The following is a 25,480-nucleotide window of genomic DNA, read 5'->3' as shown; positions in this document are numbered from 1 at the left end:
TGGGGAAATTTTTGGACACTGTCATACATGCTCCTTCAGTGTCACATTCTTATTTTTTATTGCTCCTTCTTCATCTGCTACTGTAAGGTACGGACCCTCCAGAAGAAAAATAGAGTTTTATTTTTACATCTACATCCCATCTGTCCCGTTCCTTTTTCTAGTAAGAGAAGTGGCAGATTTCCCCTTTTCATTGCACAGTCATGCTCACGTTCTCAAAACTCTTGCCCAGATATGTGCACGAATATATAAACAGCCCAAAGACATATATAAATAAATCCATGTATTGTTTAGGGGGTATACTTCTCTGTCAATGACAGATAGATGATAGGTTAGATAGATGATAGATATTATACAGATCTCAAAATAACTGACACACATATCTCCCAAACTCTGCTAAAATACAAAGCTTATTATGGTATCAGTCTTCACTAGATTACAAGGTTTAGAAGCTGCATTTGATTTAAAAATAGTTTTTGAAAAAAATATATAATCCAAATATTAACACTATCCTGGAGTTAGAAAAACTGTAAATTTAGAAAAACTGTAAATGGGGTGATAAACTGAGGTACCAGCAGTGAGATAAGGCCTTTTAAGTCTGGGAAACTACTTTCTGCGGTCAGAGTAGAGTGTGGTCTAAGAGACCTCCAGAAAAATGACTGCTCCAGCTACCAAGTCAGCATGTTGAGATACTGAAATACTCAAATCTGAATAAGGGCCAACCCTTAAGATTAAACATTTATTTGGACGAGCATCTTTCAGCAGGAGTGTGGGAAGAGGGGAGAGGATATGTCAAGGAAGGGGTATCAGGCCCCCTGTCCCCGGCGAAGCCTCATGCACTCTCCGAACAGACCGATGAAGCAAGAGCTACCCAGGAGGAACAGACAGAAGACCCGCCCCACCCCTCCTGAGTCGGGGAGGAGAGCCTGGGTTTCCATTCAAGTCAGGGAAGCCAGGAAGGACGTTCTCATTATGTAGCTTGCACATCACGATGCTCAAAGCACTTCCCAGGAGATATCTAATCCATGCTCGAGGCTCCCCCTCTGGAGGCACAAACGTCATCCTAACCAGAGGGCAGGCATTGTCCAGGTGTCACTGCTCTGCTTACAGGATGAGGAAATGCAGCACAGAGACATCCTGCCTCTCCAAAGGAGTTGCTGCCTGCCTCTGCCTGCTCTCCTCCTGGCAGAAGCAGGTGAGCCGAGCTGGTCGCCTCCCAGTGTATCACCAGCTAGAGAATTACCTGATGGAGAAGCTCCTGTTGCTGGAACAGACACATATTTTTCAATGTTTCAATAATTATCTCTTCTCGGCCAATGTTTTCAAAATTGGTTGGCCAGTCAAATCTGGACCAAGCTGAAAGGTCGTCTCAGGGTCTCCATACAATTTAAGGTCTTCTGTAACTTACAGGATTTATATTTCCAGTGATACTACTTTGTTTCTAGCTACTTGAAATGAGTTTTTACTTACACTTGAGAATCATGAAAACTTAAGAACAATAAAAAGGCTGTCACCTTACACAAACACAATCTGATTAGGTAGATCCCAGTCCAGTTCTGAGGTCAGCTATAGGGTTAGGTGGGTGTGGACAGTATATGGGCCCCACAGTTTGACCAGTATCCCTGGGGAGTTGTCACCATAGTAAATTGTTTTAAATAAGTTTTTTTTTTTTAAACCAAGTCCATCAAGTGACACAACTTTTATCAAGTTGATAAAAGTCTGCTGCCCTCAGATCCAATCTCTGTCTACAATGGTGCGGAGGTCGGGAAATGGCACCTTGTGTCCTCAGGCTGACTCCAGACCCTCAGCCCATCCTGCTTCTGCGATGGCTTCCTTTGCTGCCGCTACAATCATTGCTGCTACTTCAAGGACACGGCTCCAGCAGCTTCATCACTAGGCACAATGAGATCTTCTTCACATTTTAGTGTCCTGGACAGGGGTATTCTCCTGTGAGCAGAGGAGGAAGGAATAAATTAGGAGGAAAGTAGGAAATCTGGACACTCAGCCTGTCTCCTTGGGGATGCTACGTCGGGTAATAGTAGTAATAGTGATAATAATGCTATGTGCCTGACATAGTTTTTCACGTGCATGAACTCATTTATTCCTCACGAAAGCAATATGAGTTTGGTAGTTCTATTAGCTCTGTTTTATAGGTGGGGTAATTAAGGCACAGAGAGGTCAAGTGACTTCCCCTAGGTCACACAGCTAGTAAGTGGTGGAGTCAGGATTTAAACCCCAGGACTGGAGCTTGAGCCCTCAATGAGGACACTGCCTATTCCTTGATGCATGGCTTCCCATGTCCTCCTTGCCCTAGCTTCTTACTTCCTCACTCATTCCCATTAATTTCATCATCCTGAAACACTGCTCAAGAATCAAAGAGAAAGAAGAAAAGTACCTCATGAGAAGAAATGCGTTAAGGCTAACAACGGAATTTCAGGTTTCAGTTAAATGTAAGTGAAGAAACAAAGCGAGCAGCAGTTTGGTTTTGGAGATACGGAGCATGAGGGACTGGTGGGCCTGTGGATGTGTGGTTGGGACCGTGGTGAGAGCCCGGCTGGTGCTAAGCAGTCAGGAGGGGCTGGCAGGTAATGGTGAGGACCAGGTGTAGGAGTCACTGACAAAAGGAGATGAGGGCTTCCCTGGTGGCGCAGTGGTTGAGAGTCCGCCTGCCGATGCAGGCGACACAGGTTCGTGCCCCGGTCCGGGAAGACCCCACACGCCGCGGAGCGGCTAGGCCCGTGAGCCATGGCCGCTGGGCCTGCGTTTCGGAGCCTGTGCTCCACAACGGAAGAGGCCACAACAGTGAGAGGCCCGCGTGCTGCAAAAAAAAAAAAAAAAAAAAAGATGAAGCCTGGGAGTGGGAGCCAAGGTCAGGGTGTGGTGACGCCACCCTAAGAGGCAGAGAGGGGGCCAGGGCAGCCCAGCCAAACAGCGGTTAAAGGAAGGAGGTGGTTTTTAGGGCAGGTTGCCGGCATTAGCTGTTTCAGAGCGGTGAGGATGACAAGAACGGAGACATGACCGGTCTTTGGTGGCCGGGAGGACGTGTGTGAGCTTCAAAAGTCAATGATAAGAGCGAGATCACAAGGGGAGAAAGAGAGAACTGGGGGTGGAGTGGGGGGTAGAGAGCAGAGTCGAGAACTTTTTCTTTAGGATTACAGAGATCCAAACATGTTTGTAGGCAGAAAGGGGTGAGCTAGTGAGGAGTTGGAAATACAGAAGAGTAACAGAATGGGGAAATCTTAGTGTAACCCTTCACTTAAAATGCACACACACGCTCCACAAATATCTTGTAGAAAAGTCCAGAAAATTGTAGACACAGCAGACAAGGGGGTTTGTCTTATCAAGGAAAGGGGCCTCTCTTCAGATGTGCAGGAAGAAGAGACTCTCGGAGGGTATGAGCAAGTGGCAAACAGGCTGGTCTTCCCTTTAGGTAAACAGGAAGGAGGTGAGGTCATCTGCAGAGCGGGAGAGGAAGAGGTAGGGAGTGAGCTGGACCAACGGTGATGAAAACAGGATGATAGAGAAGCAGTGAGAGGGTGTCAGGCAGCAGTGAGGTTGGATACGGTTCAGCTGGATTGGTAAGAGTTTATAAGAGATCCAGGCAGCATGGTTTCGTGAATTCCACCAATGACACAAGTCTTGGCAGAGAAGGTGGGTGTGAGAGTGACTTAGCTTTGGGGATTAATACAGAAAGATAGAGCAGGTCGATGGTGAGAGGGAGATTAAAGTGCAGAAGGACAACAACGACAAAACATGCGGAAGGACAGCTCGTTAAGTGACTGGCCACGGAGGGAGCCTGCGGGGCAGGGACATGGGATCTCAGTGGAGGGTAGTTAAGAGGCTAAGGGAGGGACTGAGGTAGAAACGCAAGCGGAGGAAGGCGGCAAAACTTTGACAACCTTAGTCCAACCCCCTGGTTTTGCAGAGGAAGAAACCCGAGCTCCAAGAAGGGACAGGAGTTGTCCAAGGTCACAGAGCTCAATGTTGACACGAAGGACACCAGCGCTACTCATCAGAATAAACTGCTTCACAAAGCACCTCTGTACATCTGCATAATTTATTTAATCTGGGAGGCGCACTGCTTCCAATGCTCTTTTGGTCTTTTCAAGCCTGGTCAAAGCTAGAACCAAGGGCTACCCTGGTGGCGCAGTGGTTGAGAGTCCGCCTGCCAATGCAAGGGACACGGGTTCGTGCCCCGGTCCGGGAGGATCTCACATGCCGCGGAGCGGCTGGGGCCGTGAGTCATGGCCGCTGAGCCTGCGCGTCCGGAGCCTGTGCTCCACAACGGAAAAGGCCACAATAGTGAGAGGCCCGCGTACCGCAAAAAAAAAAAAAAAAAAAAAAAGTTAGAACCATAATGCCTCGGGCAGTGGTGCCAAAGGGTTCCCCAGTAAGGACAACTGTGAAGTGGGCCCCTTGTGTCACGGGCTTCCCCAGCACGCCATGCCTGTACAAGTTCCTTCCTGGATCTCACAGAGGCAGCGCACACCACTAAAGAGACGGCTTCCGGCCCCCCGATTTAATTCCCATCTTGTTCTTTGATTGGTAGAAGTATCTTGATCAGATAAACTACAAGAGGAATAATGCTCAGTCAGACTGTCAATAGGAAGGGATAAATATATTTAGCAATTAAAAAATACATCTTTGGGGTTTCTCTGATGGCTCAGTGGTTAAGAATCCACCAGCTAATGCAGGGGACACGGGTTCGAGCCCTGGTCCGGGAAGATCCCACATGCCGTGGAGCAACTAAGCCCGTGCACCACAACTACTGAACCCGCGTGCCTAGAGCCCGTACTCCACAACAAGAGAAGCCACCGCAATGAGAAGCCCGCGCACCGCAACCAAGAGAAGCCCCAGCTCGCCGCAACTAGAGAAAAGCCAGCGCGCAGCAATGAAGACCCAACGCAGCCAAAAATAAATAAATAAATAAAATAAATTTATAAAAAAACAAAAACAAACAAACAAAATCTTTGTCCAAAATAACTGCAGCTCAGTCCATCAAACCCAAATAGGACTGAAAATATGAACACTGAATTGTATATGGTGATTATGCCTACTAAGGAGAATGATGCAAAGAGGGAGACGAGGGTAGAGATACAAAATTCATTCTCATATATCACTTATATGTGGAATCTAAAATATGACACAAATGAACATATCTATGAAACAGAAACAAAGTCACAGACATAGAGAAGAGGCTTGTGGTTGTCAAGGGGAAGGGGGTTGGGGGAGGGAAGGATTGGGAGTTTGGGGTCAGCAGACGCAAACTATTATATATAGGATGGATAAACAACAAGGTCCTATTGTATAGCACAGGGAACTATACTCAATATCCTGTGATAAACCATAATGGAAAAGAATATGACAAAGAATATATATGTGTATAACTGAGTCACTTTGCTGTACAGCAGAAATTAACACATTGTAACAACTATACTTCAATAAAATTTTTCATTCTCCATACTTCTATATGGCTAGAATCTTTAAAAGATTGTATTCAATGCACTATGGAATAAAAATTATTCTAGACAATTTTACCAGTAATTTTAGATATAGGTCAGTTGGAAAATGACTCTAACACATTACTACTTAAGTCATTAATTTATGAATTGATGTTAACTATAGGCAAAATAGGAGAAAGGCTATGTTATGTCTGCCTGCTTCCATTTTAAAACCACAACAGGAATCTAGAGACCAGACCTTTTGTTCACCTTATCAAACTTTGCCAATTCCTTATGAAAAGTAAAAAACTGAAAAGCCCCAGTGAGTAGCAAATTATTATTAGTATGATTCAAGGGAACAACGGAAAGTTTGGAGGTACAATTTCTGGAAAAGACATATTTTCAACCAAGTCTTTTTGCTGTTTATTTGGCACCTCAAACACATACCCATCTTTATCCTTGTATATTAAAGAACTTAATATAGTAAATCCTCAAGAATTTTTTCAAGAATTTTATAATATTCTTTAATTAAAATCTCCTTGGGAGTGGATGTGCGTTCACGTTTGTTGCAAACACACACACACACACACACACACACACACACACTACAGCTAGTACAGTGTTCTGCACATAGTGAGGATCTGACATGTGCAGTTAAATGAGAAATTATATGCTGTTAAGCTCTTGTAAAGAGGTAGCACCTTGCATTTAAGTAATAAAACAAAAAATGAAAATGGTGTCTTGAAAATTTAAAAATCCAAATTTTTAAAAGTGTTTTTAGGGCTTCCCTGGTGGCGCAGTGGTTGACAGTCCGCCTGCCGATGCAGGGGACACGGGTTTGTGCCCCAGTCCAGGAAGATCCCACATGCCGTGGAGCAGCTAGGCCTGTGAGCTATGGCCGCTGAGCCTGCACATCCAGAGCCTGTGCTCTGCAACGGGAGAGGCCACAACAGTGAGAGGCCCGCGTACAGCAAAAAAAAAAAAAAAAAAAGTTTTTAAAATTTTTATATTTTTTTGGCCATGCTGTGCGGCTGTGTGATCTTAGTTCCCCGACCAGGGATGGGACCCGGGCCCACAGCAATGAAAGCTCCGAGTCCTAACCACTGGACCACCAGGGAATTCCCCCAATTTTTTAAAGTATTACTATATGAAAGAAAGCTTAATGAACATTCGAAAGCAACACGTTTAGAACCTGAACACTATCAATCTGGAGTATAAAAATACAACCACAAAGAAGAAAGGCTGGAAGGATGTACACATGCCAGCCCTATGTGATTTGGGCACGGTCCTAAACAACAGCTCTCAGATGGCATTTTGGAAAGCTACAGGTTCTGAGTCTGTTCAACCAATTTTGGGCTTATAAATTACTGCACCAAGTCACTTCAAGGATCTAGATATTAACCACTGTAAAAAACAAACAAAACCAAAAAACATCACCACGGTTGGGGCACAGTATGGGGGAGAGTCAGGGAGAGCTGGGCAGGGGCCCCCCATGCAGGGCCTCACAGAGGGTTTGGAATCTGTGTTTTGAGTGCTCTGGGACAAGGGGGAGCAGAGGTGCCATGGGTTGTGTCCTCCTCCAAAGATATGTCCAATCCTAACCCCCAGTACCTGTGAATGTGACCTTATTTGGAAAGAGCATCATTGTAGATGTAATTAAGGATCTTAAGATGAGATCATTCTGGACTTAGGGTGGGTCCACATCCAATGACGGGTGTCCTTATAAGACAAAGGAGAGGGAGATTTGAGACACACAGACACAGGGAAAGACCATGTGAAGATAGAGGCAAAGGTTGGAGTGATGAGTCTACAAATCAGGGAACACCGAGGATTGCCAACAACCACCAGAAGCTGGAAGAGAAAAGAGAGGATTCCCAGGGTCGCCAGCAGCCACCACAAGTTAGGGGACAGGCTGGAAAAGACTCTTCCTCAGAGCCTCCAGAGGGAACCAAGCCTGCCAACACCTTGATTTTGGAGTTCTGGCCTCCTGAACTGTGTGACAATACATTTCGATTGTTTTCAAGCTGCCAATTTGTGGTAATTTGTTATGGCAGTCCTAAGAAACTAACACAGGACATGAGTAATTTTAGCAATGAGTAAACACACACACACCCCCCTCTGGTTGCTGTACAGAGAATGGACTACGTAGGCAGAAAAAGTGGAAGCAGGAAGTGACATAAGAGGCTAATGTCAGAAGCTGACGGTGGCTTGTGTTAATGAATGAATGAACTAACATAAAGGGAAGGGGGAAACACTGGTAGGTGACTTTGTTGATAAGATTGTTAGGGGGTGAGGGGCTTCCCTGGTGGCGCAGTGGTTGAGAGTCCACCTGCTGCTGCAGGGGACGTGGGTTCGTGCCCCGGTCCGGGAAGACTCCACAACGGGAGAGGCCGCGACAGTGAGAGGCCCGCGTACCAAAAAAAAAGAAGATTGTTAGGGGTGGCAGTAGGGGGTGGGACACAGAGCTTTTCTTGTGGAAACCAGCAAGGCTGGTCGTGCTCCTGAGGGCACAAGTAGGTGAGCTCAGGTGGGCTTCCTGGGAGTGGTGGGAGGAGCCACATGACTAAGTGTGGGCCCAGCAGGAGGGCGGGACTGAGGCAGCCGGTCCTCATGTGCTCTCGGTGTCTAACACCTGTGCGTGCACGGATGGAACACAAAGCCTCCTTTAAAGCTTCCCTAGGGGAAGCCCTGCCCATTGCCGTGTTCTGCCTTCTTTACTGCGCCCCAAGGAGCTGCTGGTCTCATGCACGATTACTGTGAGCTTTGTATGGAAAGGAGCACCCCCTTTTCCTCTGAGAACGCCCCACAGAAGCGAGCCCAGTCCAGGATGCTGCATCAGGAGGCCTCGGTGTGTGGGCCTCAGTCACATCCAGAAGGGCACCAGAACCCCGAGGCAGCGAGAAGCAGAGAGCATGGGACACGCTTCCCTTTCTGGTCCTTCTGTCCCCTCCCCATCAGTGACAGCCCGTCTCAATCCAGTCCCTGTGCTACTGCACACCCAGCTGATTGGTGATGGGTGTAAGGAACAGGGCACGGGACATAGGATGCGCTGGCCCTGCCCTGTCCGGGTCGAGGGGACAAGCCAGGCCACCTACCTCTGTCTTGGGGACCTCACTGCTAGTGTCCGGCTGGGCATGGTCAGTGACAGGGTCACAGCCTGGCTCGAGGATGGTCCCGTCATCTTGCTTTTCCTTGCCAGCCCCCTGCTCAGAACTGTGGTCGCCCTCCCCTCCTCCAGGGGGGCTTTGGGGGGTCTCCTCCCCCAGAGCTCCCTCCTCCAGCCCCTCTGTGTCTCGGCTGCTTTGTTCAGGCTCCTCCTCTTCGCTGGCCGCCCTCTCCTTCACCTCCGTAGGCTCTTCCATCTGCCCTTCAGCCGGTTTCTCCTCCGTGGGGCTCCCACCCCCGTCCTCTGCCTCTGGGCTGGAGGCTCGGGCTGGACGCTGGCTGGCCCCCTCCTCAGAGCTCCCCACGGCCTTTTCGTGCTGCTGGGCTACCCTCAAAGCCCTGCCCTTCTCCTCCTGCTTCTCTGTCCAGCTGGGCGTCCTCCTCAGAGGAGGGGATCCTGGGGTCTTGCTCTTGGCTGGGAACACCTCGTCCCCATTCTCTTCCTTGGCCCCATTCTCCTGGGAGGACTCCTCGGCCCTGAGCCCCCCCAGGTCCGCACAGTCCTCCGACTGAGACCTTCGGAATCGCCTGGAGGGAGGGCGCCTTTTTATGGAGCCCCTTGTCCGCACCTGCAAGAAAGTGTTAAGGAAAATGATCTACACCTGTGAAAAAGGCCAAACAGGGAGGGCGCATGTTCTTTCAATGTCAGTCTCACACGCACAGCTTCACAAGCCCACCTGAGGATCATTTGATTTTCTAGGAGGATGTACCATTGCTTGCTATTTATTATAGGTTAGAGCCCTATGGGGCTGTGGTATTACATGGTAACCTGCAGATTTTTTCTGTGTGTGTGAAGATGAAAATGCTGTCTATCCAGTAAAAAAAAAAACCTAAGATTTTACTGGCCTGTAAAATAACCATCAGCTCAGTGTCTAACTTAGCAATGTTATTCTAACATTTGTCCTTTTTAATTGCCTATAAATAACCAGTTCTTTGAATGAGCTTTACCATCTTACAGGATCCCTCCTAAATTAACAAGTTGAACAAAATCTCTCTCTATTTCGTACCAGAGTCATGTTTTAACATTTTGAAGTTTCTACTTTGACAAAGGTGAACCCAACAGAAAACAGGGTTGGGGGTCTGTGGGTGGCTGGTACCATGACCTCATGGGTGTGGAGCTGGACAGCTGGTGATCAACTTCCTCCCTTCCCCCCACCCCCACCCCCACCCCCCCAGAGCTGGCTAACCCCGGGAGAGCTGAGCAGCCAGAATCCTTTGCTTTCTCCAGCGAGGTCCAACTCTAGCAGAAGCCACACCTTAGAAACACCCAGCAGAGCTGCCTGAAAACCATTTTTTCTCTGGGAAGTGTGTGAATCTCAGAACCAGGCCTCACCTGGGTCCACTGGACTTTGTCAGAAGTTCAATGGCGTGTTTATAGTGGGTGTCCTACCTTACTCAAGTGATGTGTCTTTAAAAATTTATGTGCAAATTAAATCTTATTTTCTCACTGATTTGCATTTTGGTATTTGTCAATCCTAGTTGTCTCAGAAGTTTGGAATGAATACTTTTTTTTTTTTTTAATAAATTTATTTAGTGGCTTCTCTTGTTGCGGAGCACGGGCTCTAGGTGTACAGGCTTCAGTAGTTGTGGCGCACAGGCTTAGTTGCTCTGCGGCATGTGGGATCTTCCCAGACCAGGGATCGAATCTGTGTCCCCTACACTGGCAGGCGGATTCTCAACCACTGCACCATCAGTGAAGCCCTGAATACTTGGTTTTAAAAGGGCTTCCCAGGAACTTTCCTGAGACCACAGTGAGGCTAGCCCTGCAGGCTATCAAGGCCCCAGCCCTCATGGCCAGCAGGGTTCAGAAATAATCCTGCCTGCTCCCTTGCTGCTGTCACAGACTAAAGCCCCCAGTACTATGACCAGGTGGCAGAGCCTCCCTCCCTGCCTCTACATCCCACTGACATCCTGTGAGAAGACAGGGCTCTCTCCTGGGTTCCTCTCTGCTGTCGGGGGTCTCTCCATTGCCCTGGGCTGAAGGATCTCCACTCTGTCCCCAGCCAGCAGGCTCAAGCCTACCCCATCACCTCCTCGCCACCACTTTTGTTTCCTTGGGCCCTACCTGTTTCAACACATTTGACCTCTTTCCTAGATGAATCCTCTGGAAGGGCCCAGTAGATCCTGCTCTCTCCATCCTTAATTCTAAGGTCACATTTATTTAACTTTTCCTGGCTTCAGAACCCTTTAATTCAGGGACTTCCCTGGTGGTCAAGTGGTTAAGACTCTGCGCTTGCACTGCAGGGGGTGCGGATTTGATCCCTGGTCGGGAAAGTAAGATCCCGCATGCCTGTGGTGCAAACAAAAAAAAGAAAAGAGCCCTTTAACTCTTAGCCCCTGCCTGGCTCTGGTCCAAATTTGCTGGGTACCTGCTTGGAGTGTACTGGACTGTATGTACCTCTGATTCTCTTGATTCTTACCTCCTTCTAGTAGGGCAGGGATCTGATGAAATCACACACACAAGTATTAGGGCAGTATCTACAGAAACAAGTGCTGCCATACATCTTTTTGCAAAGGGAACGAGTTGGATATTCTTCAACTGGGGCAAGATGCAGTAAGAATGATTTGAACCCGTTCTGGGACACTTAGGAGTATTCATATCAGGGCAGGACAGGACAACCTAGTGACCCTGCCCTCCCTTCTGCTGAGTCACTGATCAGGTCTTTAGCTTTTGTTTTCAGCTTTTGACATAACTCTCTGTGCAGCTGGGATCAGTACTGAATTCCTGCCCCTCTCTCCACAAAGGATGGAGCGCTCCATCCCCTGCACCTTTCAGGTGAGTGGCACAGTTACGGGAAGAGCGGATGAGAGAGGCAGGCTAGGTAGAGGATGATCTTAGCTCAGGGATCACTTGCCAGGAAGAGAAGAAATTTCCTTTGTTAAAAACCACATCTTACCACAGCTCAGAAGTGTCCTCCTTTCTCCAGGACAACAGGGTAGAGGTGATTCAGAATTGCCCAGTGTCCGCATTTCCACAGACACACCACAGTACTTAGGATCCAGATATTACCTTATTGTAAGAGGGCAGATGACTGCCCTCAGGAGGCTGGTCAAAGCTGACGGGCACCTCCTCCGGCTCGCTGGCCCGAGACCACACGCCAGGGCTGCTGGGGGTAGAAGGCGGGCTGTGAAATGGTGACACCATGGCCTTGAGTCCAGGACTCTTGGGTGAGGCCCCAGGCAGCAGGGCCGCTGGATCAAAGACTAAATTGGCCTGTAGAGAAAAGATGAGGAATTTCAAACCCAGGCTGCATTCCGTAATGCCCAGGAAGCACTGATCTGATCCGGCAAAAATGCATTGGAACAGTCCCGATTTATAGACAAAGAGGCCAGAATAGCACCTGTCAGCACCTGCAGGCACCAGGCTCTCATGCTGTCAGCACCCTTTACCATCGTTCTCATCAGAGTCAAGAGCAGTTACTGCTTACTGGATGCCTACTCTGCTGGGCATGTGCAGTTTTCCTCTCTACAACCACCCTACATGTTCAGTTTTGTTCTCATGGCACACATTAGCAAAGTGTTTAAGGAATCTGCCCTGGGATTCAAGCCAGGTCTGTTTGTCCCTCAGTCTCCAAGTACAGGGTCTCTCTCGGTAGACCACAGTGGTGGACACAGCAGGCCACCACGCCTTTCCAGCGGGGAGCCAGCGGAGCAGATGCCAGTGTGTGACCCTACTTGCAGCATCGCAGTGCAGGTGCAACCAGACCAGAATGAACCCCGAGGGCAAGCAAAGGGGAGGGGTTACCCGAAGGTAACCGAGGCCTGAGGGAGTCAAGAGTTTGGTGGGGGAGGAGGCGGTGGTCCCAGATCTATCCGACTGCCTCGGAGAAGGTGGTGGTGCAGATGTCTACGGAGGGACTGAACGTGAGTCCCTTGGGTCCTCTAGCGCCACCTAGGGGCTCTTGTTCCTCCTGCTCTGACCTCTGCGTTTCCAAATCATTGCGCAGTTGCATCCTCCAGAGCAGGAGGGCCAGCAGCAAGGCCTCCAAGGGGAGGGACCAGGCTGGAGGGGCAGATGATGCTCTCCACGCAGACACACCCAACTCCAGATGTTGCCTCTTTCACTTAATAGCTGTGTGACCTACAGCGAGTCCAGTAGCCTTTCTGTGTCTCAGAGTCTTTATTTGTCCCATCGACTGAGGCTGACCTTTAGAGTCTTTTATGATCTGGTCCCCTTACTCTCTCCTGCCACTACCCGACTCACACCCTTTCCCTCCAGACTCCCCTCGGTGCCACCCTCCTGCCAGCCGAGGCTCTGTCACCTTGGAGAACTCCGACATGTACTTTAGGACTTGCACAGTATAGAACATTACACGTTTAGGACGATGTTTGTATTTCAATTGTGATTTTAAGAAAGAATTTATAATATAGACAAGATTGTGTCATTGTCCAATTAAAAATATAAAAGTTAAACAGCAACAGTGTGAGCCCACGCCATGTCTAAAAGCAGCACGTTGCAGGTACAAAGGGACAGGTTTGGACCACAGAGGCTGTGGGAGATGGTGTGCTAGGATGGCTCAGAGGACTTCATGGCAGAGGGGATATTAACTGGGCATTAAAAGAGGTCTTCCTGCCCTCTCAGGGTCAAGCTGGGACATTCCCTCTGTAAGACTGCTTGCAAATAAAATGGGTCTTGCTAGCCAGAGGAAAACTTGAACTTTGAACTATGGACTATTCTAGTGAAGAAAAAATCATAGCTCCTAACTCATCCAATAGAATACTTAGAAGAAAAATGAAGCTGGTGATGCACTTCTTAGTTCTTTCCCCACGTATTTCCAACAAAGTAAGGTTCCTATGGGATTTGGCCAAATTATATACTGTTGCTGACATTCTTCATGAGATTAAACCATTAGAGATTAAACCCTCATTCTCAGGTTGCGATGTTTCCCAAAGAGGCTTATTAATGACTAGAAAGGGGAATAACACCAAGACTGCAGGGTACACAGCATTTGCAAACTAACTTCTGGCACTTAGATGAGGTCTGTGGTAGGCTGCCGGGAGACAGAGGTAGGGGTTCTCGGCTACACCCTTTGGATGGCTGCTAGGAGGGAATGTCTGAGTTCTGGGGTCCCTTCTGAGAGACCCCTGGTATGTATATGGGAGCCCTGCAGCCTCCTACAGCGATGGGCAGCCCACTCCCTCCCTGCAGCTGGAGTGGGATCAGGGCTTCTCAGTATGAATTAAACTTCAGGGGAGACCCCCCCCACCCCGCGATGAGGTAGGCTCATAACTCAAACCAGAGATGCTTCCCTTAACCCCAAATCAGGCTGGGGGCCAAATCCCTGGTCTCTCACATAGCTGGGAACTGCAGGGGCTGTGGCTACTTGTCTTGACACACCCCTAATGATGGCTTCAGAACAAGGTAGACGAGCCAATTTTATTAGTTGGACCCAGAGGGGAGGATCCAGTGCAGGAGAGCCTTGTTGTTCTCCTGCACAGGGACTGCGGTGAAAGCTGGGGCATCTTCTACAGGCCCCACCCAGATATACCATGCCTGTCCCTCCTCTGTGCTTTAGCTCATGCTGTTCTCACACCAGGAGTACCTTCCTCCCTCCTTTCCAGCCACTATTCTTAAGGACTGACTCAGGAAATAGGTATTTCCTAAAGCATTTGTTAATTACTCCTGCCCACTTGACTGTCTTCTCGCTCTAAAATTTTACCCGCAGTGGTTCTCAGCGGGGGTAGGGGGCAGGGGGATGATTTTGTCTCCAGGAGACATTTGGCAATGTCTAGGGACATTTTTCTTTGTCACAGTTTACTGAAGAGTGCTGCTGGCATCGAGTGGATAGGGACCAAGGATGCTGTCAAAGCACCTTGCAGTGTACCAGGCAGCCCCTGCAACAAAATTGACCAGCTCAAATAATGCCGAGGTAAAAAGTCCTGGTCTAGGGCTTCCCTGGTGGCGCAGTGGTTGAGAGTCCGCCTGCCGATGCAGGGGACACAGGTTCGTGCCCTGGTCCGGGAGGATCCCACATGCCATGGAGTGGCTGGTCCCGTGAGCCATGGCCTCTGAGCCTGCGGGTCCGGAGTCTGTGCTCCGCAACGGGAGAGGCCGCAACAGTGAGAGGCCCGCGTACCGCAAAAAAAAAAAAAAAGTCCTGGTCTAGAGCAGTAGGAGTCGGATAGTTACCCACAATTTAGATCTCCGGTATTTACTCTCCTATATGTCTTTTATTGTATCATGTGTGAAAACCTTGTCTCCCCAACAAGATTGTGAGATCAAGTGCAGTGTCACATACTTCGTTTACACTCCCAGGAAAGCCAGCCCCACTGTGGGCACAGTGGTGAGGGCTCTGAATGTATAAGGTGGCGAGGTAGGATGGAATGCTTTCCAAACAATGAACTTGGCCGTAGTGGTGTAATGACTAGCACCTGAATTTCAGCCCTGTGTAAAGCTGAAACGGTTTGTGGCTGCATTCAGGCCATGGAGAGGACTTGGCTATTCCTGGAGTGTTTCCTGTGTATGACATCCTTTCCCATAAGACTCTTGAGGCATCTGATTATCCTCAATCTCCATTAGGTACTAATGACATGAGCTCATGTTTGATAGGGTCCTTATTTTAGCATTTTGCCTCCAGGTAGAGCCCCTCATCCTTCAGGGCAGTTTGATCACTAGCTGGTTATCAGAGGTCAACTGTCCAGGTGACATCTGGAACTACCCTAGGAGCCCCAAAGACATGCAAATGTTGGATAAGAGAGGGGGTTGGATAGGAGGTAGCATCGATTCTGAACTTACCTGGAGCTTCTCGATCAGAGGCGAGCTCTTCACCTTGACTTTAGGAGGGTGGCTTGCATTGGGCGGTGACTTCTATAAAAGCAAATGGACCAAAACAAGCAAATGAGTGAGGTGAAGGGAGGTGGGGTTCTGGCCGGAGCCCAGAAGCCACAGTTGGAATAAGAGGAGAAGAAAAAGTTGGCTTTACCACCTCATCACTTAGCTTCGGGAGCTCACTTACCTCCTGAGGTCCTGGGCGTGGCAGATTCCCCTTCCCCTCTCCCTCACCCTACCACTAACAAGGTCACTTGAATCTATGGATCAGAGCAGGCAGGATGTCTGAAACACAGCAGGCCTCCTGTTCCAGGAAGAATGCCTTCATGGTCATTATGAGAGAACAGACTATGTCTGAGGGGGACAAGATCTTCACCTCATGACCTTCAACAACATGAGCCAACAATTGGAGGGGATTTCAAAGAGAAAGGGCACAGTGACCATCCATTCTGTTTGTCATAAACATAAGAAACCACAGAGCCGGAGTGAAACCTGACAGAGGTATACTTGAAGTTCTTCCCTTAAACTAATAATATTTTGGAAAACCCCACCAATAGTGTTGTTTATAAATTATCATATTCTAAAACACTGACTATTCATTTTGATTAAACGGACATTTATTGAGTATCTCCTACATTCCAGGCATTGTGTTGGTTACATAAAAATGAATACGATTGAGCGCCTGCCCTCTGAAAGTGGTCAATGTCTGAGATATCTTGTGTATATATACATACACACACACCCATATATATGTTCTGTTAGTTGGGATATTTTTGTGATGAGTGTATTGTCAGGAATCTTGCCTGTCTTTGGATTTTATATTATCTAAAAAGATTGACTCCTTCCTGTTTTGTGTAAAATCCCTACAACTTGATTCTAGTTCCACAGCTATATTGACCCTCAACAGGTAGGAATGATGACAGTGATGATGATGATGATGATGAAGAAAAAGATGACTTCCACGCTGTCGGACAGAGACCTATAGTTTGGGGATCCTGCTCCTCGCACCCATGTGCTAATTTACTTGAATCATAAGAAGAATAACACAATTTCTTATAAATATTCTGAGATAGTTATTGAGTGAGATGATTGTATTTTAGTGATGGAAGGAGACAGACTCACTCAACTGAACTCCCTGTGACCTTTTTAAGGCCCAGCATTGCAGGGCGGGGGAGGTGCTGGAGCATGGGGCAGCCACTGGCTGGGACTCAGGAGCTCCCTTCCCCAGCCCCTGCTAACTCCGGCTTTGACAGGAGCCAGATGGCTGCCCCGGCCTCAGCCTCCCCGGCCAAGACCCAGGCAGGTGGGTGGGTTGGAATAAACGATTCTAAGGCCTCCTCCAGCTCTCAGGTGCCTCTGGCTCCATGAGTTTACACCATCAGACATATTTCCAGAGCAGTCAGTCTTTCAAGGAGCCTTGTGTCCACCGTGAGAACAAAGAGCTTCCAGCCCAAACTCAGTTGTCCTTAATTTCTGGGCTTTACAGTGAAAGTTCATATGAGGCCGCGTTTCTGAAGATACTGTTTAGGAACTGCAGCAACAATTGTGCTGACAAAGCTCACTTTATGTAATACTTTATTCTCTTCTGCAACTGACTAGTATCTTCTGAAGAGAGTGAAAATTCAATAAACACAGCCCCTTCATCATAGGACAGTGCTGGGAACCCAGCTCATGCCCTACAAAATCCTTGTTGATTCGAATTGAACTGCAAAGCAGGAAGAACCCAAAAGAGCCGCCAATGCCATTCCTGGGAACGGCTGAAGGTGGCAGTATTTCCTTTACTGTTTAACAAGTGGCCTCCGCTCATACAGTTGGTGGAGAAAAGTCAGCCTGACATCTCTCTTTATGTATGTATATATGTCCATATATGACATTCCTATAATGTCTAGAATAATGACCAGATTTTTCAGATGGAACTGTTTTCCAGCCCTCCTGTGGGCAGGCAAGGCAGGCTCAGTGGCCATATTAAACACTCTTTTGGGTGGGTCCTCCAGAGAGGGGCAACTCCAGGATACCCTGTCGGCAGGGGCTGGCTCCACCGTCTCAGGCCTGTGCAGGCATAGGGAGGGGGCAGGGATGAAGAAGGGATGGGAAGACCCTCTCCGGCACTGTGCATTGGGAACCGAGGGGTAGCCTGACTGGGGCCTTCCCAGGCCCCCAAGGCTCCCGGCACTAGGGCTCCTGCAGGCCGTGCCGTGGGAGTCCGGAAGGAGAACTGTGGCAGCAGCATCCACAATTTTCTAACCCAGCCAGACAGAGCTGGCTGCTCGTTTTATTTTTATGTGAATTTCAAGCTCGTGACAAAAAGTCACTGATCTCTGGAAGCAACGTCCTTCCCACGTGCAAGCAGCCTGTCACTCCACGTGGGACCTTCCCTCTTAAATCCACCCTCCCATTCATCCAGCCCTTGGCTATTACATGCCATTTAGCTGCTGGTGGTGCCCCATGGGATGGAACATGTAAACGTATTTCTCCCAGAGCCACTGAACTCCCTCCACTTTTATCCAGGGGATAAAAGTCCCCATCCGGCCCCCCATCATGTCTGGTTAGTGTTCTTGTCCCATTTTACAAAAAAGGAAGCAGGCGCAGTGCAGTGCCTTCTCTGGGGCTGAGTCCAGGTCATCAGGGGGCAGCCTCACGGTAGGCACCTAGTGGCCACGGCCTCAGCCTATTGCCTGACACAGACTCCAAGCCCTCAGGGTGAAGGTCACAGGAGAAGTTCACTCTCAGTAACGAGAAGTTGTTGGTATGGCTTTGACCGGAATGCTGGCTGATGACCCCACGAAGATGGGGTCAGAATCATGATATCAGCACCTGAGGAGACCCCAAGAAAGACGTAGTGTTTTTTAAACTGGGCTTCTTGGGGCATTCTCATCCCAGAAGACCCCTGTCCAGTTTTGGGGGGGAGTATTCTCAGAGCATATGGGGGGCCCCACCCCCTTCCCACTTGGTTGAGAGCGGCTCTGAGTTTCTGCTTTATCTGATGGACTTCTGCTCATATGCCTTGGGTTGACAAAAAGGTTTGAAAACCGTTGACTGACTCCAAATGTTTCACTTTATAAATGAGAAAATGTAGACACCAAGGGCCTTGCCCAAGCCCACATGACTATCCAGTGTCTGTCGTCAGGATGCTGGCCCCCAAAAAGGAAGCGGGGGAAAGAGGTATCACATTTGGCATGTGGGAATTGGACTGTCTTGGGCTTGCTTGCTCCATTTTGGGGTTGGCCTCCCAGGCTGGACAAGAGAACATGCTAATCCATTTCTGGCGGGGACCATGACCACAGTGAAGCTTCCTGGGGTCCTGGGAGGGTGTGGACAAATTGCTCTTACAGCTACAATTAGATAAATAAGGGTAGGTGAACATGCAGGCCGGGAATCCATTGGTGGCTATGATCTATGATACCAGAGCCTTTATTATGTTGGTAACATTGGTTATTAATATCTGAGGGCAATGGGGCCTCCTGTGTGCTCTGGTTCTCTTTCAGTGATCCAGAACAATAGCCAGCCTTTTCAAGATACCACAGAAACCCACGCCTCTCTCACACTGCAGTTCTGCTTTACGTGAGTGCGGCCCTCTTTCCAGATGCTTTGCGCACTTGGAAGATCGTATCAGTCAGACCTGGGAGTCAAACATGACTTTCATGATTCCTGAATCTGGTGTGGTAAAATACTCCATGGACCCATTCTCTTGGCGGAAACGCTCAGGCTTGAAAAATAGTGCTCCTGTCCTTGAAAACCATAAGGGAGGCTCAGTGACGGGGTAGGAAGGGACCTCGTTTTCAAAGTAAAGGATTCGGGAAGTGTTAAGGACATTCACCCCTGAATCTGAAATGGAGAAATTCCCTGCACAGGTTTCAAGTCTAAAAGTGCGAATTGCGTGCCTCTTCCTGTAAAAAGGAGAAAGAAAATCCATAACCAGCATCCTCTGAGCCCCCAGCAGCAGAAGCACTTACCTCTTCACCATTCTGGCCCAGCTCTACCCTGGGGGGGAACAGAGAGAGGGAGCAGGGCGGTTTCCTTCTTGTTGGCTTACTGGCTGGTGTCTAGAGGGAGGGCGACAGACAGACACACAGAGAGAAAAAGAGAGAGAGCTAATCAGGCAACAGGGAGGAAGAGGAAGGAAGTAGAAACTGGTTTTAGGAATGTTTAGGGATGTCTGGTGGAGAAAAGAATGAAGGGAGGGATTGCATGTCTTTGCGACTGCCCGTTAACTTTATAAATTCATTCTAATGAACTGTCTACCCGTTTTGACTTTCAGGCTCTCTAGTCCTTTTCAGACTCTCCCAGTCCTTTCCTGCTGGAGCATCCTCTTCTACTTGTGATTCACTGGCCTGCCTGAAGCAACATCTCACAATGACACCCACACCCAGCTTCTAAGCACTGTCAGCACCTTTGATCGATACTATCTCCTTCACCCTTTATGACATTCTTATCGTGTCTGAAATTATGGACCGATTTTTCAGATGGGAGAATAAAAACGCAAAACAACGCACTAAAAAAGCATGACAATTACACTCTCGTTTGTCCCAAGGGGCCATGATAAACCTCCCCACACACTGGGCTTCCCTTCCCTCATTTCACTTCTAAGGAGCTCCTCACACTGTAAGACTCAAGAAAATCTAGCCCAAATCTCTCCAATGCTGCAATACCCCATTTGACACTGACCTCTCCAGCAGGATTCTAGAATCCACTGGTCACCGGATCCCTTTCCTTCCTGATCCCTGGCTTCCTATCTGAAGATGCTTCCGTTTCCGTCCTCTCTTTCTTCCCAATTCTCCTTCTGGAATCCACCCTTGTTCCAGATTCCTAAGCTTCCTAAGCTCCGGGGAGGAGCCTGGTGTGGGGACTTCTTTATTCTGAAGCAGTCCAGGCCTGGCACAGCTGTGCAAGAGCTAAGTCTCTATCAGTGGACGACTGGGGTGGACAAGCCCCGGGTTCAGACCCCCCGTCTCTAAGAGCAGGGCTTTCAGCTCTCAGCCCTCCTGGCCACAGGGTAAACCTCACTCTGGTGGGGAACGGTCCTGCCCAGGCCCAGCAGCATGGCGACATTCCTTACATTCAGAGAGACCCCTCTCTGGCTTCTCTTCCTAATTTGGTAATTACCAAGCCTCCTCCTTCCCTCTCCTCTGGGCCTGACCCAGACTTCCCCTTCCTCCAGTCCCATCCCAGGAGAGGGGCTCTGAAGCCTCCTGACTCACCTTTGCAGCGGCCGCCTGCTCCCTGAATCGCCCGGCCAGCTGGGCCACCGAGGGGGGCGCTGAGTCGTCCACACTGGCGTTGGTCTCTGCCGGCCTTTCCTGGCAAACCAAAGGGAAGCCAAAGTGAACCAGCAAATATGCACTTGGCACTGCTGAGCATCAGCACCGGGTGCCACACAAGGTGCTTGCTATGTGGCCACAAGCAGGGATGCTGCCACAGTGAGGTCTTTTCACAGCGTTTTGCAATTGGCTCCTGCATTCAAAGATGTAAAAAACCCGTTCAGTCAACTGCATTTAGTGAATGTTTATAGTGTCCTTGGCCCTGGGTGTGGCTCTGGGGATCTGGAAAGGAATAAAACTTGGTGTTGCCCTGGGGGTGGAGGTTAGGGCACCCAGGGATCTGGGAGGCAGGACAAGGCCGGGTTCCTCGTCCCATGGAGACCCAGTCCGGAGAGGGCTCTATCAGGGACAGCATCTTCCCGTGGTCACATGAGGCTTCGAAAACTGTAGGCTGGCAAAATGCACTGGAGAGAGAGGCCTGTAAGTGTATCTAATGGGAGGAGAAAATGTCTTTGATTGAACTTTTATTTATTTATTTATTTTGGCTGCATCGGGTCTTCGTTGCTGCACACGGGCTTTCTCTAGTTGCGGAGAGCGGGGGCTACTCTTCGTTGCGGTGTGCGGGCTTCTCTTGTTGCAGAGCACGGGCTCTAGGGCACGCGGGCTCTGTAGTTGTCGCTCTAGAGCGCAGGCTAAGTAGTTGCGGCGCACGGGCTTAGTTGCTCCACGGCATGTGGGATCGTCCCAGACCAGGGCTCGAACCCGTGTCCCCTGCATTGGCAGGTGGATTCTTAACCACTGTGCCACCAGGGAAGCACCTTGATTGAACTTTTGACAAGTATTTTTGTGTCTTGTTTCCCCTACTTAATTGAGTGCCTTGGGCATAGAAATGTTCAGAAAATATTCAAATAACATGAGAGTCAAGTAGCACGGCAATGAGAACCAGACTATCTGGATTCGACCGCTGAGTCGCTCCATCTCCCTAGCTCAGTGACCTTGGGCAAATGATTTTACCTTTCTGTACCTTGACAGGGATAACAGTAGCACATTACTCACAAGGTTGTTCTGTGGATTAAATGACTGACTATACATCTAAAGTGTGAGGACAAGGCCTAGGACATAAGAAGAGCTATAGAAGGGTTATTATTACTACGGGTAACAGGGTCCTTCCTTCCAAGAACACTGCAATGACTTCAGTTCCAGGGATTTGCATATTGCATTACTGTTCTCTACAGTGTCCTCATTGAGACTCACCCCTTTTACTGTTCTGTTCGTTTTTGCTGTGAGCTTTCTGCAAACTGGTGACCAGCTGGTTACCATGCCCCTGCTCTACCCCCAATGCAACCGTTGGTTTCCTGTGGCCTTCCCTCCCCCAAGGTGCCTCTAGGCCCCCTGAAGAGGCCAAGATGCACCCTGGCCACTGTTCACTCCCATGTGCCATTTGTCACCAAGACTCATACGGTGTGTCAGTAAGCACTGGAAACGGCCCCCTCACTTCTGCCTTGTTACATGCGGCCTAGGGAACCACACAGTTTTAATAATGTTTTTTAAATGTCCAGTCTCAGAGACATTCAGCTTTGGTTTTTGGTGACCATGACGATGGCATTTCGTACACAGACTGCAAACTCCCTCTGCCCACGTCTAGCCTGAAACTGGGAGGATCTGGGTAGCAGTTTGCTCGAGAAAGTCCATTTCTGTCTTTCCACGGGGCTCATGGCCTACAAACACCAAGCATGCTCCGCTCCAGCTGCAAGTTTGCATCCCTGTACACCCCCCCACACACTCTCTCTCTCACACACACACACACACACTCTCACACACACACACACTCTCTCTCTCTCACACACACACACACACACACACACACACACACACTCACATACACTTCCTAGGCCCTCCTTTTTGCGCTAGAAGTGTCTCCAAGCTTTCTTACTTGGGTGCTCCCTCCAAAGGAAATGTCGCTGGTCACACGGTGATGCTGCCCCTGGAGCAGGGGAGGCGCACACGGCCGCCTCCCACCGCCTCGGGTGAAGTTACGTGGGGGCCAAGCTTTGTGAAGGGGGCTTTGCTTAGAGATAGGAAAGAACTGCAGTGGCCACGGACCTTCAGATCTGCGAACAGGCTGCTCTGGAGGAAAAGACAGGTCCCTCTTTACTGTTTCCTGCTGTAAGTCAAGTTTATTCTCATTCCAGCCTAAACATCAGATGCTGATTTCACATAAAGATGTAAAAGGATGCACCTCTCTTCAAGATGCCAGAGTCCCCGACAGCGCTGGCGCGAGCGGGGAACCCAGTGCCCGCTCTGATTAGTACCCTACATGTGTCACGCAGGGCGTGTTCAGAGGCGAACATCTTGTCCTTGTGATTAATTAATTGAGCTGCTCTTGGCAAACATGCTGGGCCCATCAGTCTGTCCATCTGTCTAACTTCCCGCCCCCATAACAGCTCAGTCTCTCTGTCCGTCGCTATATACTGCTCGTGTCCTGCTGACAGTGCACTTTACCCTCGGCCCCGAAGGCGCCAATCACTGGCGGTGCAGGAAGATACATTCCAGATAAAAATAGAGCCGTACAGGAATCAGAAACTCCTCCCTAACTTCCCTGTCTCAAAACCAGGCTTGGCGAGGGGCAAGACAACGATAAGCCTTCTGGAAGCATTTAGAGCTTAAAAGCTGGGTCGAAGGAAAGATTATAATACGTCTGAATTTGTTTTCCTGGAGCCCAGTGAATGGGTTTTCTTTAGAATGTCTATGGACTCCAGAGCTTCCTGAAGCCTGGCAAATCCACTCACTACCAGCACCTCTCCAGATGCTTCTCATCCTATGTTGTAGAAGAATGACTGATTGTTGCCTCCTCTCAGTTGGGCACGTCGAAGCCCAGAGAGGGCAAGTAGCTTAGCCAGAGTCACACAGGAGAAGCCAGGCAGAATAATCTGTGAAACACTTGACTCCCACCGCCTGATAATCCAGCAATGGACATCAGTTAAGTAGCCTAATTTGTGAAGGTGCTTTGACAACTGTAAAGCGATATATATATAGTGAAACTATTATAAGCCGCTGGGTTATGCAGGTACAGCAGAAGAAGCATGGCTTTGGGCGTGGACAGGCACCGTGGCTCAGCCTGTTTGAGGCTTTGCCTGGATTTCTGCCTTGCAAGTCTAGCAGGTACCACTAGTGACCTCCTCCAGTGGTTCAACATCACACCGCCTTGGCCCCAGGCAGGTGAGAGTCTCCTTCCAGCTCGCCTGCAGGTGTTCTCTCTCTCTCTCTCTCTGTCTCAGCCCTGAGGCTGGTTTGGGAAGGTCTTGCTCCCACCTTGATTGTTCTTAGATCTGAGAATGACTTCAATGTCCCTGCCTAGTCCCCAGATTTCCTGGGAACTCACCCCCCACCCCAGCCTCTCTGGGACTTAGAGTTCTTTCTTTGTTCCAAAGATGTCCATTAAGTGTTGAACATAAGGCCGGGAACACAGAAAGTCCTCCTCGAAGGGTGCTTTCTTTCCCTTCCCCCCATCCAACCCAGTTGTGATGTCAGGGCCTGGGCACCTGCTCCCAGAGTCACTGATACCCTAAGCTCACCCCTCTCTCGCCTGCATCCACATTCCAGGTCTTGGTCAGTTTTGACCTCAGCTGGTCCTTTCTTCTTGGGGCCAGTTTCCACATCTTAAATCTGTTTTCTGAACTCATCCCCCTTTGCGTCCTGCTTTAGTTGACCCTCGTCTTTACAGATTGCAGTCCCCCTGACCCCATTCCATCTTCCTGGCCCAGATCTTGCTTACCAAGCCCTCACTGCCACCGTTCCAGCCTGGCTCTGCCAGCAAGCTTGGAAACCACTCCTGTGGTTCCTGTGAGTGCCGAGGCCAGAAGAAAATCACCTCTGGTGTTTATTTTCTGTTTCTATGGGACTTTCTTCTGAGAACTGAGGAACCCCTGTGTCTGGACAGCATGGAACTTCCCCCTCACTGTTGCCATGCTGAGTAAATACAATTTGGGGACCGCTGACCATCCACATAGTGGAACCTTTGTGTACAGGCCTAAATCGGGCTCTACGTACCTCCCTGGCTCTGCCCCTGTTTCTCCATCCTCCTCCTTGGTCCAAGGTCTAAGTATCTACCAGTCTCAGGGCCACGGGTTAGGGAAACAAGGCACCAGGGGAGGCTTCCTCATCTATAGCTTGGGGGAGAAGCAGTGAGAGGGCTCTGCCTGGGGGCTGAGGAACCCCTGCTCTTAGCTAAAAGGAAGATTATCTCGCTCACCAGAAACAGGCCAGACAAGCCAGAGCCTCAAAGTATAAGGTACGCTTGCTTCTTTGCTCTTCTAGAACTGTAGTGGATTTTTTTTTTTTTTTTTTTTTTTTTTTTTTTGCGATACGCGGGCCTCTCACTGTTGTGGCCTCTCCCGCTGCGGAACACAGGCTCCGGACACGCAGGCTCAGCGGCCATGGCTCACGGGCCCAGCCGCTCCGCGGCATGTGGGATCCTCCCGGACCGGGGCACGAACCCGTGTCCCCTGCATCGGCAGGCGGACTCTCAACCACTGCGCCACCAGGGAAGCCCCTATAACTGTAGTGGATTTTAAGACCGCTTACCCCCTTCCAATATAACCATACTTAAACCATCATTTGAAAAGGAACAACAGACAGCCTCTTTGGGATGCCACAATGATTCCAGGGTCTTCCTTTACACTTACCTTACCCTTAACTCTTCAATTCACCCCAATGTTTAACCATTACCACGCGGGGACGATGGAAAGGACAATGGACTAGGAACCAGGTTAGCCCGTTTGACTTACCTACCTACTTAGAGCAGCTATCAGGGAGGCACTGTCCTTACAGCACTTGATACATTTTCTACC

At 49.3% G+C, this 25,480-nt stretch overlaps 1 protein-coding gene across 2 annotated transcripts in view; it reads right to left on the bottom strand.

Annotated features, from left to right (window-relative positions):
• Positions 1-261: 261 nt before the first annotated feature.
• The window catches only part of RCSD1 (RCSD domain containing 1), a 66,304-nt gene continuing 41,085 nt past the window's right edge, over positions 262-25,480 (bottom strand). The window contains exons 2-8 of one of the 2 annotated variants that reach the window (XR_014296723.1): positions 20,571-20,669; positions 19,326-19,415; positions 15,340-15,411; positions 11,614-11,817; positions 8,534-9,172; positions 2,393-2,815; positions 262-1,944 (exon numbers count right to left, since the gene is read on the bottom strand). Coding sequence is in view for 1 of the 2 variants with exons in the window: in XM_082654164.1 (XP_082510290.1) it covers positions 1,912-1,944; positions 8,534-9,172; positions 11,614-11,817; positions 15,340-15,411; positions 19,326-19,415; positions 20,571-20,669 (1,137 nt within the window). In the remaining variant the exon portion in view is untranslated. The remainder of the gene's footprint in view (positions 1,945-2,392; positions 2,816-8,533; positions 9,173-11,613; positions 11,818-15,339; positions 15,412-19,325; positions 19,416-20,570; positions 20,670-25,480) is intronic. The other variant, XM_082654164.1, reaches the window with a different exon arrangement.

Source organism: Grampus griseus (genome assembly GCF_964374135.1).
Source record: "Grampus griseus genome assembly, chromosome: 1".
Classification (NCBI taxonomy): domain Eukaryota; kingdom Metazoa; phylum Chordata; class Mammalia; order Artiodactyla; family Delphinidae; genus Grampus; species Grampus griseus.
The sequence above is the reverse complement of the archived record's forward strand: the minus strand, read 5'-3'. Positions and strand labels throughout refer to the sequence as shown.